Source organism: Mobula birostris, chromosome 12, assembly GCF_030028105.1.
Source record: "Mobula birostris isolate sMobBir1 chromosome 12, sMobBir1.hap1, whole genome shotgun sequence".
NCBI classification, from domain to species: domain Eukaryota; kingdom Metazoa; phylum Chordata; class Chondrichthyes; order Myliobatiformes; family Myliobatidae; genus Mobula; species Mobula birostris.
This window is the reverse complement of record NC_092381.1, coordinates 110816931-110831616: the sequence shown is the minus strand read 5'-3', so window position 1 is coordinate 110831616 and position 14686 is coordinate 110816931. Positions and strand designations below refer to the sequence as shown.

Below are 14686 nucleotides of genomic sequence, written 5' to 3'. Positions count from 1 at the left end.
ACTGAGCGCCTAGGTAGCCTTGTGGCACCTGGCCCATAGCTTTCTGCCAAATTACAGATACGGATGCAACTCCAAAAATAAGCCTATTACTGTATATCAATAAACCCCTTTGAGTGTTTACAGTGAGAAACAGTTTGGCATCTTCTTCTGTCTCCATCTGTAGGTAGGCCTCAGCTAAACCCGCTTTGCTGCAGTGTTTCCCTCCAGAAAGGTTTGCAAAGATATCCTCTATCCTGGGCAGAGGGCATTGATCTACTTTCAGTGCTGGGTTCATGGTGACCTTAAAATCACCACTTATCCTGACAGACTTATTCTTGGCCTCTGAGACCACTGGCATTGCTCATGGGATCCACTTAACCTTGGAAAGAATTCATTCAGCCTCCACGCGATCTAGCTCATTGCTATTTTACCACTGATAGTAGAAGCAGCCGAATGCGCTTTACAGAACTTGGGTGTGGCAATTTAATTAAAAAAAACATCTTGCCCTTGCTAGGTTTGAGTTTTTCAATGCCATCCTTGAACACTGCTGTGACTTCCAGCACCTCTGCTCCATCTGTCAATTCCCAGATTCCCATTCCTATTCCCGCGTGTTGGTCAATGGCCTCCTCTTGTGCCAAGATGAGGCCACTCTCAGGGTGGAGAAGCAATCCTCATGTTCTGTCTGGGTAGCCTCCAACTTAAAGAAAATGTTCTCCCTCCCCCTCACCTCTTCCCCACTCTTGCCTCTTCTCACTCGAGCCTCCTTCCCGTTCTCCTGCGGCCCCCTCCTTTTTTCTCCAGCCCTTGACTTTCCCCACCCTCCTGACTCCACTTATCACCTTCTAGCTTTCCTCCTTCCCCATTTCCCCAACTTTTTATTCTAGCATCTTCACCCTTCCTTTCCAGTCTTGATGAAGGGTCTCGGCGCAAATTGTCAACTGTTTATTCCCCTCCATAGATGCTGCCTGGCCTGCTGAGTTCCTCCAGCATTTTGTGTGTGATTCTTTGTCTTAGATTGTTCATCACACGCATGAACTTAACAGTAAAGATGATTACATAACGTTAGTATAATGAAAGTATAAAGTATGCAGGGTGTCAAAAGCAACAGACGCATGGGAGAATACCTGAATCAACTGTTGAATAACGGAAGGCTTTAGTCATAGTCATAGTCATACTTTATTGATCCCGGGGGAAATTGGTTTTCATTACAGTTGCACCATAAATAATTAAATAGTAATAAAACCATAAATAGTTAAATAGTAATATGTAAATTATGCCAGGAAATAAGTCCAGGACCAGCCTATTGGCTCAGGGTGTCTGACCCTCCAAGGGAGGAGTTGTAAAGTTTGATGGCCACAGGCAGGAATGACTTCCTATGACGCTCTGTGTTGCATCTCGGTGGAATGAGTCTTTGGCTGAATGTACTCCTGTGCCCAACCAGTACATTATGTAGTGGATGGGAGACATTGACCAAGATGGCATGCAACTTAGACAGCATCCTCTTTTCAGACACCACGGTCAGAGAGTCCAGTTCCATCCCCACAGCATCACTGGCCTTATGAATGAGTTTGTTGATTCTGTTGGTGTCTGCTACCCTCAGCCTGCTGCCCCAGCACACAACAGCAAACATGATCGCACTGGCCACCACAGACTCGTAGAACATCCTCAGCATCGTCCGGCAGATGTTAAAGGACCTCAGTCTCCTCAGGAAATAGAGATGGCTCTGACCCTTCTTGTAGACAGCCTCAGTGTTCTTTGACCAGTCCAGTTTATTGTCAATTCATATCCCCAGGTACTTGTAATCCTCCACCATGTCCACACTGACCCCCTGGATGGAAACAGGGGTCACTGGTACCTTAGCTCTCTTCAGGTCTACCACCAGCTCCTTAGTCTTTTTCACATTAAGCTGCAGATAATTCTGCTCACACCATGTGACAAAGTTTCCTACCGTAGCTCTGTACTCAGCCTCATATTCTAAATGAGGATGTAAGAAATAAAGTCAATTCAGTCGAGTCTTTGGGCCTTTCAACTGCCTGTAAGGAGTTTGTACGTTCTCCCGGTGATTGCGTGGGTTTCCTCCGGGTGCTCTGGCTTCCTTCCACATTCCAAAGACGTATGGGGTGAGGATTTTTTGGGCATGCAGATTTAGTGCCAGAAGAATGGCAACACATTGTAGGCTGCCCTCGGCACATCTTCAGACTGCGCTGGTCATTGACGCAAAACCGACGCTCTCACCGGATGTTTCGATGTACATGTGACAAAGTAAACTATAGTCATAAGTCATACTTTATTGATCCCGAGGGAAATTGGTTTTCGTTACAGTTGCACCATAAATAATTAAATAGTAATAAAACCATACATAATTAAATAGTAATATGTAAATTATGCTAGGATTAAGTTCAGGACCAGCCTATTGGCTCAGGGTGTCTGACTCTCCAAGGGAAGAGTTGTAAAGTTTGATAGCCACAGGCAGGAATGACTTCCTATGACGCTCTGTGTTGCATCTCGGTGGAATGAGTCTCCGGCTGAATGTACTCCTGTGCCCAACCAGTACATTATGTAGTGGATGGGAGACAATGACCAAGATGGCATGCAACTTGGACAGCATCCTCTTTTCAGACACCACCATCAAGGAGTCCAGTCCATCCCCACAACATCACCTATGATGTTTCCACCTACGATGCTGTGTTGTTATGAAAAGTTTACAGTACACTGTATTTTTTTAAAACTTTTACCAGGTTTTTATATAAGGTTTAGAAACAATAAGCATTGTATACTCATTCTGGTGTTTTCATCAGCAATGCTTTAAAAATTTAATTTAAATAAATGTAGTTTTAAACAAAATGTAATTCCATTATGTAAGGTATAAAAACGATCAGCACCGTAACACACACAAAATGCAGCAGGAAATCAACAGGTCAGGCAGCATCTATGGAGAGGAATAAACAGTTGACATTTCAGGCTGAGACCCTTCTCCAGGGCTGGAAATGAAGGGGGAAGAGGCCAGAATAAAAAGTTTGGGCGGGGTGGTGCGGGTGAAGGAGGATAGCTAGCGGGAAGGTGATGGGTGAATCCAGGTGGGTGGGAAGGTAAAGGACCGGAGAGGAAGGAATCTGGTAGGAGAGGGGAGTGGACCATGGGAGAACGGGAAGGAGGAGGGGCACCAGGAATAGGTGATAGGCAGGTGAGCGAGGTAAGAGGCAAGAAGAGAGGAAGAGGAGGGAAAAAATTACTGGAAGGAGATCAGTATTGTAAATGTGCTCTGGTGCCGGATTTCCATAACCAACAGACGCTTTTAAAAATTCAATGTTGTGTTTCTTCTATTTCTGGAACCAGCCTGCTGAATATTCACAATTGTCTCCAATGTTCAGTTTGTCGTGATAGATCTTTGCGTGTTTTACAACCAGCATACCATTAAAGAGCATACGTTCACTCTGATGCTGATGCTACACGATTGGCACCTTCATTTTACACCATGTTTTTCTGTTTTTCATTAAATGATGTTCGTTACATATTTGGGGTCACTTCTCAGAGCTGTCTGTGCACAGAGACCTGCGTATCACCCGGGAACCTTCCCAGTGCCTTGTGGAATTTGTGACGGCATGTCAGCGCCCAACAAAAAAAAAATTGGGTTTTGGGGGTTTATGGATTTTGGATTTTCAGATAAGGGGTACCAGACCTGTAATAACTGTTCCTGAATCTGGTGATATAGGGCCTAAGGCTTTTGTACCTCCTTCCTAATGACAGCAGTGGGAAGAGAGCATAGACTAGATAGAACATAGAACATGGAATAGTACAGCATAGTACAGGCCCTTCGGCCCACATTATTGTGCTGACCCTCAAACCCTGCCTCCCATATAATCCCCCACCTTAAATTCCTCCATGTACCTGTTGGGGAGGCTAGTGTGCATTGTTGTGTATTTAATATTTCAGTAGTATTTGAGTAATACCGTATATATTGTTTAATTAAGAATTACTTGGTGTTTATGGGTTATATGTAAAAGTACGTGAATGGTGTATGTTATTATGCCACCACGTCATAAATGTGCATCTTATTTACTTATTTCCCGTTACACCACTGGTGTTCAGGGCAGCAATGAAGGTCCTTCCTCTCTGGTGGTGTTCAGGGCTTCCTTCATCGTGTCAGTAGTTTCCTCTGGGTTTTCATTCCTGTCAGTCATGCAAGTCCTGGGTGGAGACTCAGGAATACCGTCACACTCAGATGTAGAAGGATTCTTCATTGCTGTTTCTGTAACAGTTTTGTTCAACCAGTCAGGGTTGTTAGCCCTGACAGGACATGTGGACCACTCTTAATCTGGCCTCTACCCTTTGACCTGTTTGGCATGGTTGACCCTACCAAGAGCCAAAGCACAAAGCCCTGACTTCAGCTAACGTCGCTCGCCGGGTCAATGAGGCACGCAGGCCTCCGAACCGTGACAAGGTTGTGGTCCTCTTGGAGAAAGTGTGCTCCTTGCTAAAGTAAAAACGAAACTAACTGGTGTTATTCCTGGCTGTGTGTTTATTTTTCAATTAGTTTTATGTTTTGGAGTTATGAAACCACGCACACATGAGGGAGCTGGCTGGGTTTACAACCTTCTGCAGCTTGTTCTGATCCTGTGCCTTGGCCCCTTCATACCAGCTGGCGAGGCAACCAGTGAGAATGCAGGAAACAATGGGGTTGTTCTGTGTATTAAGGACAGATGTTAACAACTGTGAAGGGAAATGATAAGGTTGTTACTCTCATTGAGGACAGATGCTAACTGGAACTGTTGTTGCTTTAGTTTCTGATAGCTGAGAGTGACCGAGGGGGCCTCTGCAACATCAATTGCTCCAAGGGCCAGCAGAAGCCAGTGTGTGGCAGCGACAGGAAACTCTACAAGTCCCATTGTGCCTTCCAGCGGGCAAAGTGCAGGGACCCAACCCTCGAAACTGTGTCTCGGAGCCGATGTAGCGGTAAGTGTGACAACTGAAGGGTACACAATGACTCTTCCAATCATCGATTGCATGCTTCCAATGTAACATCTGTCAATAACACACGCAAAATGCTGGAGGAACTCAGCAGGTCTGGCAGCATCTGTGGAGAGGAATACATGTTCAACGTTTTGGGCCAAGACCCTTGACTTGTTAATTTTTGTGAACATTGTGTATCTTGGAAAACCTCTCAGGAAAACCCAGCCTACTCTGCATGGATTCTGTCAATGCCCTTTGTCTTGCCAGCATAATCAACAATCCCATCCATCCCAGACATTCTCTCATCTCAAAGTTCAAAGTAAACTTTATTATCAAAGTACATACATGTCACCATATCCAACTCTGAGGTTCACTTTCCCGCAGGCATGCCCTGCAAATCTATAAAATAGTAACTCTAGTTACATTTTATAGTAACTGTCGAGTCTGCCAAAAGCAGAGGAGGAGGTGTCTGCCTCACGATCAACTCCTCTTGGTGCACAAATATATCAGAGTTGCTCACCAGACCTGGAATCTCTCGTAATTAAATGCCGTCCATTTTACCTGCCCTGGGAGATTTCAGCGATCCTTCTGGTAGTGGTGCACATTCCACCTCAGGCCAATATCAAACAGGCTCTAGATGATCTGAGCAATGGGGTCAACATGCAGGAAATTGCACACCCTGACACTTTCACCATCATTCTGGGGGATTTTAACTAGGCCAGCTTGAAAAAGTCACTAAATAATTACCATCAACAAATCACCGGAGGGAACAACACACTAGACCATTGTTACACCACCATCAAGAATGCCTACCGCGTTATTCCACGCCCTCACTTCGGGAAGTCTGATCGCCTGGCTGTATTTCTACTCCCTGAGGGAGAGACTGCAGCACCAGTAGTGAGGACCAAGAAGGTATGGACAAGGGAAGCACAGGAGTGCCTATAGGACTGCTTTGAATTGGTGGACTGGACTTTATTCAGGGATTTGTCTCTGAGTCTGGATGAGAATGCTGCAGTTGTTACCGACTTCATTAAAACCTGTGTGGATGAGTGTGTGTCTACGAAAATTTGCTGTACATTCCCAAACCAAAAGCCATGGATGAACCAGGAGGTTTATCATTTGCTGAGGGCTAGATCTGTGGCATTCAAGTCTGACGACCTGGGTCTGTACAAGAAGAGCAGATAGGACTTGCGAGGGCTATTTAGAGAGCAAAGTGACTATTCTGAGTGAGGTTGGAGGCAACACTGGATGCATGTGAAGCACCTTCAATTACTCCAAAAGACTGAGGTTTGGTAAAATACTGAAAGGCTTTTATTCGCTGTACAATACGACCTCCACAGTGAGTGTCTGCCCCCGGACTGAGGGGGAGGGGTAAGGCGAACACCTTTATACAGGACTCTGTGGGAGGAGCCACAGGGGCAGTCAGCAGAGGTGTGTGTCCAGACAGGTAACCCAGTTACAACATATATACATGGTTTACCACAGCATGTCAACCCTGCAGGGTTTGCAGGACATTAATTCCAACAAAGTGAAACCCAATAGCATGAATGGCAGCAATGCCTCACTACCAGATGAACTCAACGCCTTCTATGCACACTTTGAAAGGGAGAATATAACTACAACTCCCTGCTGCATCCGGTGACCCTGTGATCTCTGTCTCAGAGGCTGACGTCAAGCTGTCTTTAAAGAGGGTGAACCTTCGCAAGGCAGCAGGCCCCAACGGAGTACTTGATACGACCGAAAACTTGTGCCAACTATCTGGCAGGAGTATTCAAGGCCACTTTCAACCTGCCACTGCTCCGGTCGTATGTTCCCACCTGCTTCATAAAGGCAACAATTATGCCAGTGCCTAGGAAGAGTAGTGTGAGCTGCCTTAACGACTATCGCCTGGTAGCACTCACATCGACAGTGATGGAATGCTTTGAGAGGTTGGTTATGACTAGACTGACCCACTGCAACTTGCCTATCGCCACAACAGGTCAATGGCAGACGCAATCTCAATGGCTCTTCACACAGCCTTAGATCACCCGGACAATATATACACCTGTGTCAGGATGCTGTTTGTTGACTATAACTCGGCGTTTAACATCATCATTCCCACAGTCTTGATCGATAAGCTACAGAAACTGGGCCTCTGTACCTCCCTCTGCAACTGGATCCTCGACTACCTAACCAGGAGCCCACAATCTGTGGGGATTGCTGATAACATCTCCTCCTCATTGACGATCAACACTGGTGCACCTCAGGGGTGTGTGCTTAGCCCACTGCTCTACTCTCTATATACACATGACTGTGCGGCTAGGCATAGCTCAAATAGCATCTATAAATTTGCTGATGATATAACCATTGTTGGTAGAATCTCAGGTGGTGACGAGAGGGCGTACAGGAGTGAGATATGCCAACTAGTGGAGTGGTGTCACAGCAACAACCTGGCATTCAACGTCAGTAAGACGAATGAGCTGATTGTGGACTTCAGGAAGGGTAAGACAAAGGAACACATACCAATCCTCACAGAGGGATCGAAGTGGAAAGAGTGTGAAGTTTTAAGTTCCCGAGTGTCAAGATCTCTGAGGATCTAACCTGGTCCCAGCATATTGATGCAGCTACAAAGAAGGCAAGATGGTAGCTATATTTCATTAGGAGTTTGAAGAGATTTGGTTTGTCACTTAAAGCACTTGAAAGCTTCTATAGGTGTACCATGGAGAGCATTCTGACTGGCTGCATCACTGTCTGGTATAGGGTGGGGCGGGGGGGTCGGTGCTACTGCGACTACAGGAAGTTGTAAAATTAGTCAGCTCCATTTTGGGTGCTCTGTAGTATCCAATACATCTTCAAGGAGTGGTGCTGCAGAAAGGGAGTGTCCATCATTAAGGACCCCCACCACCCAGGACTCTTCTCATTGTTACCATCAGGGAGGAGGTACAAAAGCCTGAAGGCACTCACTCAATGATTCAGGAACAGCTTCTTCCCCTCTGCTATCCGATTTCTGAATGGACACTGAACCATGAACTATCTCATTTTTCTTTTAATATAAATTATTTCTTGTTTTGCACTATTATTTGTTTATTTAATATAAACATATGTACTTACTGTAATTGAGTTAATTTTTTTTATTTCTATACTATCATGTATTGCATTGAACTGCTGCTGCTAAGCTAACAAATTTCACGACACATGCCGGTGATAATAAACCTGATTCTGATTCCAACAGGATCAGTGAAAGATCAACCAGAGTGCAGAAGGTAACACACTGTGCAAATGCAAATGCAAATATAAATAAATAGCAATAAATAATGAGAGTATGAGATAGAATCCTTAAAGTGAGATCATTGATTGTGGAAACATTTCAATGATGGGGCAAGTGAGTGCAGTTATCCCCTTTTGTTCAAGAGCCTGATGGTTGTGGGGTAATAACTGTTCCTGAACCTGGTGGTGTGGGACCTGAGGCTCATTGTGGTGAGTGAAGTTATCCACACTGGTTCAGGAGCCTGATGGTTGTGGGGTAATAACTGTTCCTGAACCTGGTGGTGTGGGACCTGAGGCTCATTGTGGGGAGTGAAGTTATCCACACTGGTTCAGGAGCCTGATGGTTGTGGGGTGATAACTGTTCCTGAACCTGGTGGTGTGGGACCTGAGGCTCAGTGTGGTGAGTGAAGTTATCCACACTGGTTCAGGAGCCTGATGGTTGTGGGGTAATAACTGTTCCTGAACCTGGTGGTGTGGGACCTGAGGCTCATTGTGGGGAGTGAAGTTATCCACACTGGTTCAGGAGCCTGATGGTTGTGGGGTGATAACTGTTCCTGAACCTGGTGGTGTGGGACCTGAGGCTCAGTGTGGTGAGTGAAGTTATCCACACTGGTTCAGGAGCCTGATGGTTGTGGGGTAATAACTGTCCCTGAACCTGGTGGTGTGGGACCTGAGGCTCATTGTGGTGAGTGAAGTTATCCACACTGGTTCAGGAGCCTGATGGTTGTGGGGTAATAACTGTTCCTGAACCTGGTGGTGTGGGACCTGAGGCTCATTGTGGTGAGTGAAGTTATCCACACTGGTTCAGGAGCCTGATGGTTGTGGGGTAATAACTGTTCCTGAACCTGGTGGTGTGGGACCTGAGGCTCATTGTGGTGAGTGAAGTTATCCACACTGGTTCAGGAGCCTGATGGTTGTGGGGTAATAACTGTTCCTGAACCTGGTGGTGTGGGACCTGAGGCTCATTGTGGTGAGTGAAGTTATCCACACTGGTTCAGGAGCCTGATGGTTGTGGGGTAATAACTGTTCCTGAACCTGGTGGTGTGGGACCTGAGGCTCATTGTGGTGAGTGAAGTTATCCACACTGGTTCAGGAGCCTGATGGTTGTGGGGTAATAACTGTTCCTGAACCTGGTGGTGTGGGACCTGAGGCTCATTGTGGTGAGTGAAGTTATCCACACTGGTTCAGGAGCCTGATGGTTGTGGGGTGATAACTGTTCCTGAACCTGGTGGTGTGGGACCTGAGGCTCATTGTGGTGAGTGAAGTTATCCACACTGGTTCAGGAGCCTGATGGTTGTGGGGTAATAACTGTTCCTGAACCTGGTGGTGTGGGACCTGAGGCTCATTGTGGTGAGTGAAGTTATCCACACTGGTTCAGGAGCCTGATGGTTGTGGGGTAATAACTGTTCCTGAACCTGGTGGTGTGGGACCTGAGGCTCATTGTGGTGAGTGAAGTTATCCACACTGGTTCAGGAGCCTGATGGTTGTGGGGTAATAACTGTTCCTGAACCTGGTGGTGTGGGACCTGAGGCTCATTGTGGTGAGTGAAGTTATCCACACTGGTCCAGGAGGCTGATGGTTGTGGGGTAATAACTGTTCCTGAACCTGGTGGTGTGGGACCTGAGGCTCGTTGTGGTGAGTGAAGTTATCCACACTGGTCCAGGAGGCTGATGGTTGTGGGGTAATAACTGTTCCTGAACCTGGTGGTGTGGGACCTGAGGCTCATTGTGGTGAGTGAAGTTATCCACACTGGTTCAGGAGCCTGATGGTTGAGGGGTGATAACTGTTCCTGAACCTGGTGGTGTGGGACCTGAGGCTCATTGTGGTGAGTGAAGTTATCCACACTGGTTCAGGAGCCTGATGGTTGTGGGGTAATAACTGTTCCTGAACCTGGTGGTGTGGGACCTGAGGCTCATTGTGGTGAGTGAAGTTATCCACACTGGTTCAGGAGCCTGATGGTTGTGGGGTGATAACTGTTCCTGAACCTGGTGGTGTGGGACCTGAAGCTCCTGTACTTCCTACCTGATGGCAGCAGTGAGAAGAGATCATGGCCTGGGTGGTGAGGATCTCTGACGGTTGCTGCTTTCCTGCAACAGCCTTTCATGTGGATGTGCTCAGTGGTTGGGAGGGCTTTACCCGTGATGCACTGGGCTGAATCCACCACCTTTTGTAGGATTTTCCATTCAGAAACATTAATATTTCCATACTAGGCCATGATGCAGCCAGTCCATGTGCTCTCCACTACACATGTATAGAAGTTTGCCGAAGTTTTAGATATCGTGTCGAATGTCTGCAAACTCCTAAGGAAGTAGAGGTGCTGCTGTGCTTTCTTCACAATTGCACTTGTGTGCTGGGCCCAGGACTCATCCTCTGAAATAATACCCAAGAATTTAAAGTTGCTGACCCTCTCCGTCTCTGGTCCTCCGATGAGGACTGGCTCATGGACCTCTGCTTTCCTCCTCCTGGGTTTCTCACTCCTTCTCCGCCACCTGTCCTGCATTCCTCCCTCACCATTCCCAACATCCATTGCTCCCACAAGGGTTGCAAGCTCACTCTCTGCTCCATGTTGACGAATACAGTACTAGATATACGTGCCCATGGCTTTTGCACATTACTGTACAAGAGAAAGAAACAGTAAACACAAAGGTCAAAGTTCAAAGTAAATTTGTTGTCAAAGTATCTATATGTCACAATATACAACCCAAGATTCTTTTTTTTGAAGGCATTCAAAGTAGAGCTCTTATTCTGGCCTGAAGAAGGGTCTCAGTCCGAAATATTGGCACTTAGATTTGATTTTTTAGATTATGGGGACACACAGTCCTCTTTTATTGTCATTTAGTAATGCATGCATTAAGAAATGATATAATATTTCCTCCGGTGTCATATCACAAAACACAGGACATACCAAGACTGAAAAAACTAACAAAACCACATAATTATAACATATAGTTACAACAGTGCAACAATACCATAACTTGATGAAGAACAGGCCATGGCACAGTAAAAAAAAGTTCAAAGTCTTTCGAAAGTCCCACATCTCACGCAGATGGAAGAAGGAAGAAAGTTCTCCCTGCCATGCCCAACCACAGTCCAACTCTGAGTCGTCCGAAAACTTCGAGCCTCCGATCAGCTCTCCGACACGGAGTACCGAGCACCATCTCTATCCAAACGATTCGACCTCAGTCTCGGTCGCCAGCAGCAGGCAAAGCCGGGGATTTTGAGGCCTTCCCTCCGGAAGATTCTCGATCACCCAGTAGCAGCGGCAGCAAACCGGGCATTTCAAAAATTTCTCCAGATGTCCCTCTGTGCTTTCACGTCTGTCTCCATCAAATCAGAATTGTCCACGGCCCCTATTTAACAAATACGATATAATTTTCACCGGAGATCTGCGCGCGCACGCATGGCGCGCTGCTACCCTCTCCTCCCGCCACTTTATTCCTTTCCATAGATGCAGCCTGACCTGCTGAGTTCCTCCAGCATTTTGTGTGTGTTGCTCTGGATTTCCTGCATCTCCTGTGTATGTGGTGACATGTCCGCACCTTGGTAATAAAGTTATTTTGACTTTTGATGAAGGAGCAGGGAGACAGAACTGGACAGATTGCTTTTTACAGCAGGGGTTCCCAGTCTGTGGTCCATGGACCCCCTGCTTAATGGTTTTGGTCCAACGCACATAGAGGTTTGGGAATCTCTGCGTTACGGAGACCTGACACTGGGTTGATGGGTTAAATGGATTTATGTTCTACAGTAATTCAGATTCTGTGTGTGTGTGTTATTGTGGATCAGTAATGTTGCCCGGCCTATTTCTGCACGAATTCTATAGAATGTTTCATGGTGCCTCTGGAATCCACAAAGACGCTCTTCATTTTATCAGAGTTGCCGATGGAAAAACTCGAGCCTCCGAATCTTGAGGCAGTCGAACAGGAAGCCCTCACAGATAGGTGCCTGTAGCCTGTACTCTCTAATTATGATTAATTCATCTGCTTATTGGGTGACAGGATAGGATGCTGAATTATTGAAGCAATTAGTTGGGCGTTCCTTGCATAACTCCTAGAGGGATTTCCCTGACCTGCTTTGCCCTTCCCCTGCATTGTTTGCCATAAATCTCTCCAGGGAGTTGTGAGGGGCAAGTTTTTTTTTTACAAATTGGTGCGTGCCTGGAGTGCGCTGCCTGGCAGTGGTAGAGGCAGAGACATTAAAGATGTTATGATAGGCATATGAATTTGAGGAAAATAGAAGGATATGAACATTGTGTCAGCGAGACCAAAGAGCTGATTGCGGACTTCAGAAAGGGTAAGACGAGGGAACACACACCAGTCATCATAGAGGGAGAGAGTGAGCAATTTCAGGTCACCGGGTGTCAATATCTCTGAGGATCTAACCTGGACCCAACATATCGGTGCAGCTATAAAGAAGGCACGACAACGGCTATATTTCATCAAGAGTTTGAAGAGGTTGTTTTGTCACCAAAGACACTCACAAATTTCTACAGATGTACAAAGGAAAGCATTTTAACTGACTGCATCACCATTCGGTATTGGGTGGGGGAGGCTACTGCACAGGATCAAAATAAGCTGCAGAAAGTTGTGAACTCAGTCAGCTCCATTGTGTGCACTAGCCTCCCCAGTATTCAGGACATCTTCAAGGAGCGATGCCTCAAAAAGGCAGCATCCATCATTAAGGACCCCCATCACCCAGGACGTGCCCTCTTCTCATTGCTACCATCAGGGAGGAGGTACAGGAGCCTGAAGGCACACAGTCAATGATTCAGGAACAGCTTCTTCACCTCTGCCATCAGATTTCTGAATGGACACTGAACCCATAAACACCACCTCACTACTTTTTATTTCTATTTTTGCACTATTTATTTAATATAACTTTTACCTGGGGATGCAGCAGGTGCATGGAAGCCACGATGAGGGCTCAAGGAAGACCGCTGCATCCGAGTACCTGCAAAGGGTGAGACTGGCCCTAAAAAGCCAGTTGAATGGGAAGAACAAGATCAGAGCCATCAATACATTCGCCCTACCAGTCATCAGATACCCAGCCGCAATAGTGTGCTGGCCAAGGAATGAACAGGAAGCCACTGACATCAGGCCCAGAAACTACTAACGTGCATTGAGGATTCCATCCAAAGTCCATTGTCGAACCACTGTACACCTGCCAGAATAAAGGAGGACGGGGACTTGGAAGCGTCAAGGCCACAGTCCAGGAAACATGCGTGAGTATGTCAGGAAGATGGCCCTCACGGACAACCTGCAAGGAGATATACCTCAGACAGCAGGCAGGAGACATGGAAATGAAAGTGGGTGAAGCAGAGCCAGAGGCCCAGAGGCCATGGCAGGACAAGCCACTGTACGGGATGTCCCATCTCCAGGTATCAGAGGCGGCTGACATAAGAAAGCCCTACTAGTGGCTGGAAATGGCAGGGCTGAGGGACAGCAGAGGTGCTGCTCGTGGCTGCACCAGAACAGGTGCTGAGCAGTAAAAGCAGGGGTCTATCACACCAGACAAGACCCAGGATGCAGACTGTGCAAAGGAATGCTCTGAAACCATCCAGCACATAGTAGCAGGGTACAAGATGCAGGCAGGGACAGCACACACTGAACAGCACAACCAAACTGTAGGAATCGTGTACAGGAACATCTGCACTGACTATGGATTGGACACTCCCAAATCCAAATGGGAAACACCCGAGAAGGTCATGGAGAATGACAGAGCCACGATCCTGCAGGACTTCCAAATACAGACTGATGAGCAGTTACTGGCCAACCAACCAGACATAGTAATACTGGACAAGGAACAGAAGAAAGCAATCGTAATATAGATGTGGCAATCCTGAATGACAGTAGCATCAGGAAGAAAGAACGAGAAGCTGGAGAAATTCCAGGCTTGAAAGAGCAGATAGAAAGGGTGTGAAAGGTTAAAGCCGGAGTAATCTCACTCGGAGCTGTGACACCTGGACTGGGAGAGTGACTCCAAAAAATCCCGGGAACAACATCTCAGGCCTCAGTCCAGAAGAGCACACCACTAGGAACAGCAAGGATACTCAGGCTCCCAGGTCTCTGGTAGAGGACCCGAGATCGAGGGAAAATACACAATCACACCACCCATAAGTGGTGAGAAAAAGAAAAATGTATTTTTTTTAACTGAAATTCAGTTTTTTGGTATTTGTCATGTATTGCATTGTACCACTGCCGCAAGGTTAACAAGTTTAACGATGTATGCTGGTGATATTAAACCTGATTCTGAGTGTGCAGGTGGAAGAGGTTAGTTTAGTTGGCCATTTGATTAGTAATTTAATTGTTTCAGCACAACGTTGTAGGTTAAGGGCTGTTCCTGTGCTGTACTGCTCTATGTTCTGTGTAAGAGAGAAGAGGACAGTGGATCATGGCAGAAAGGGAAGGTGGAAGGGGGAAGAGACCATTTTGTAGCTGTGGGAGCAGTGGTTAACGTGACGCTATTACAGCTTGGGGCGGTGGAGTGTGGAGTTACTTACGGCAATCGCGTTTGG

The 14686-nt window shown here is 46.6% G+C and overlaps 1 protein-coding gene across 2 annotated transcripts in view; it reads left to right on the top strand.

Moving 5' to 3' along the window:
• The window catches only part of LOC140206410 (SPARC-related modular calcium-binding protein 1-like), a 111827-nt gene that overhangs the window by 49209 nt on the left and 47932 nt on the right, over window positions 1–14686 (top strand). For both annotated transcript variants that reach the window (XM_072274777.1, XM_072274776.1), the window contains exon 2: window positions 4761–4932. In XM_072274777.1, coding sequence (XP_072130878.1) covers window positions 4761–4932 — 172 coding nt within the window. The remainder of the gene's footprint in view (window positions 1–4760; window positions 4933–14686) is intronic.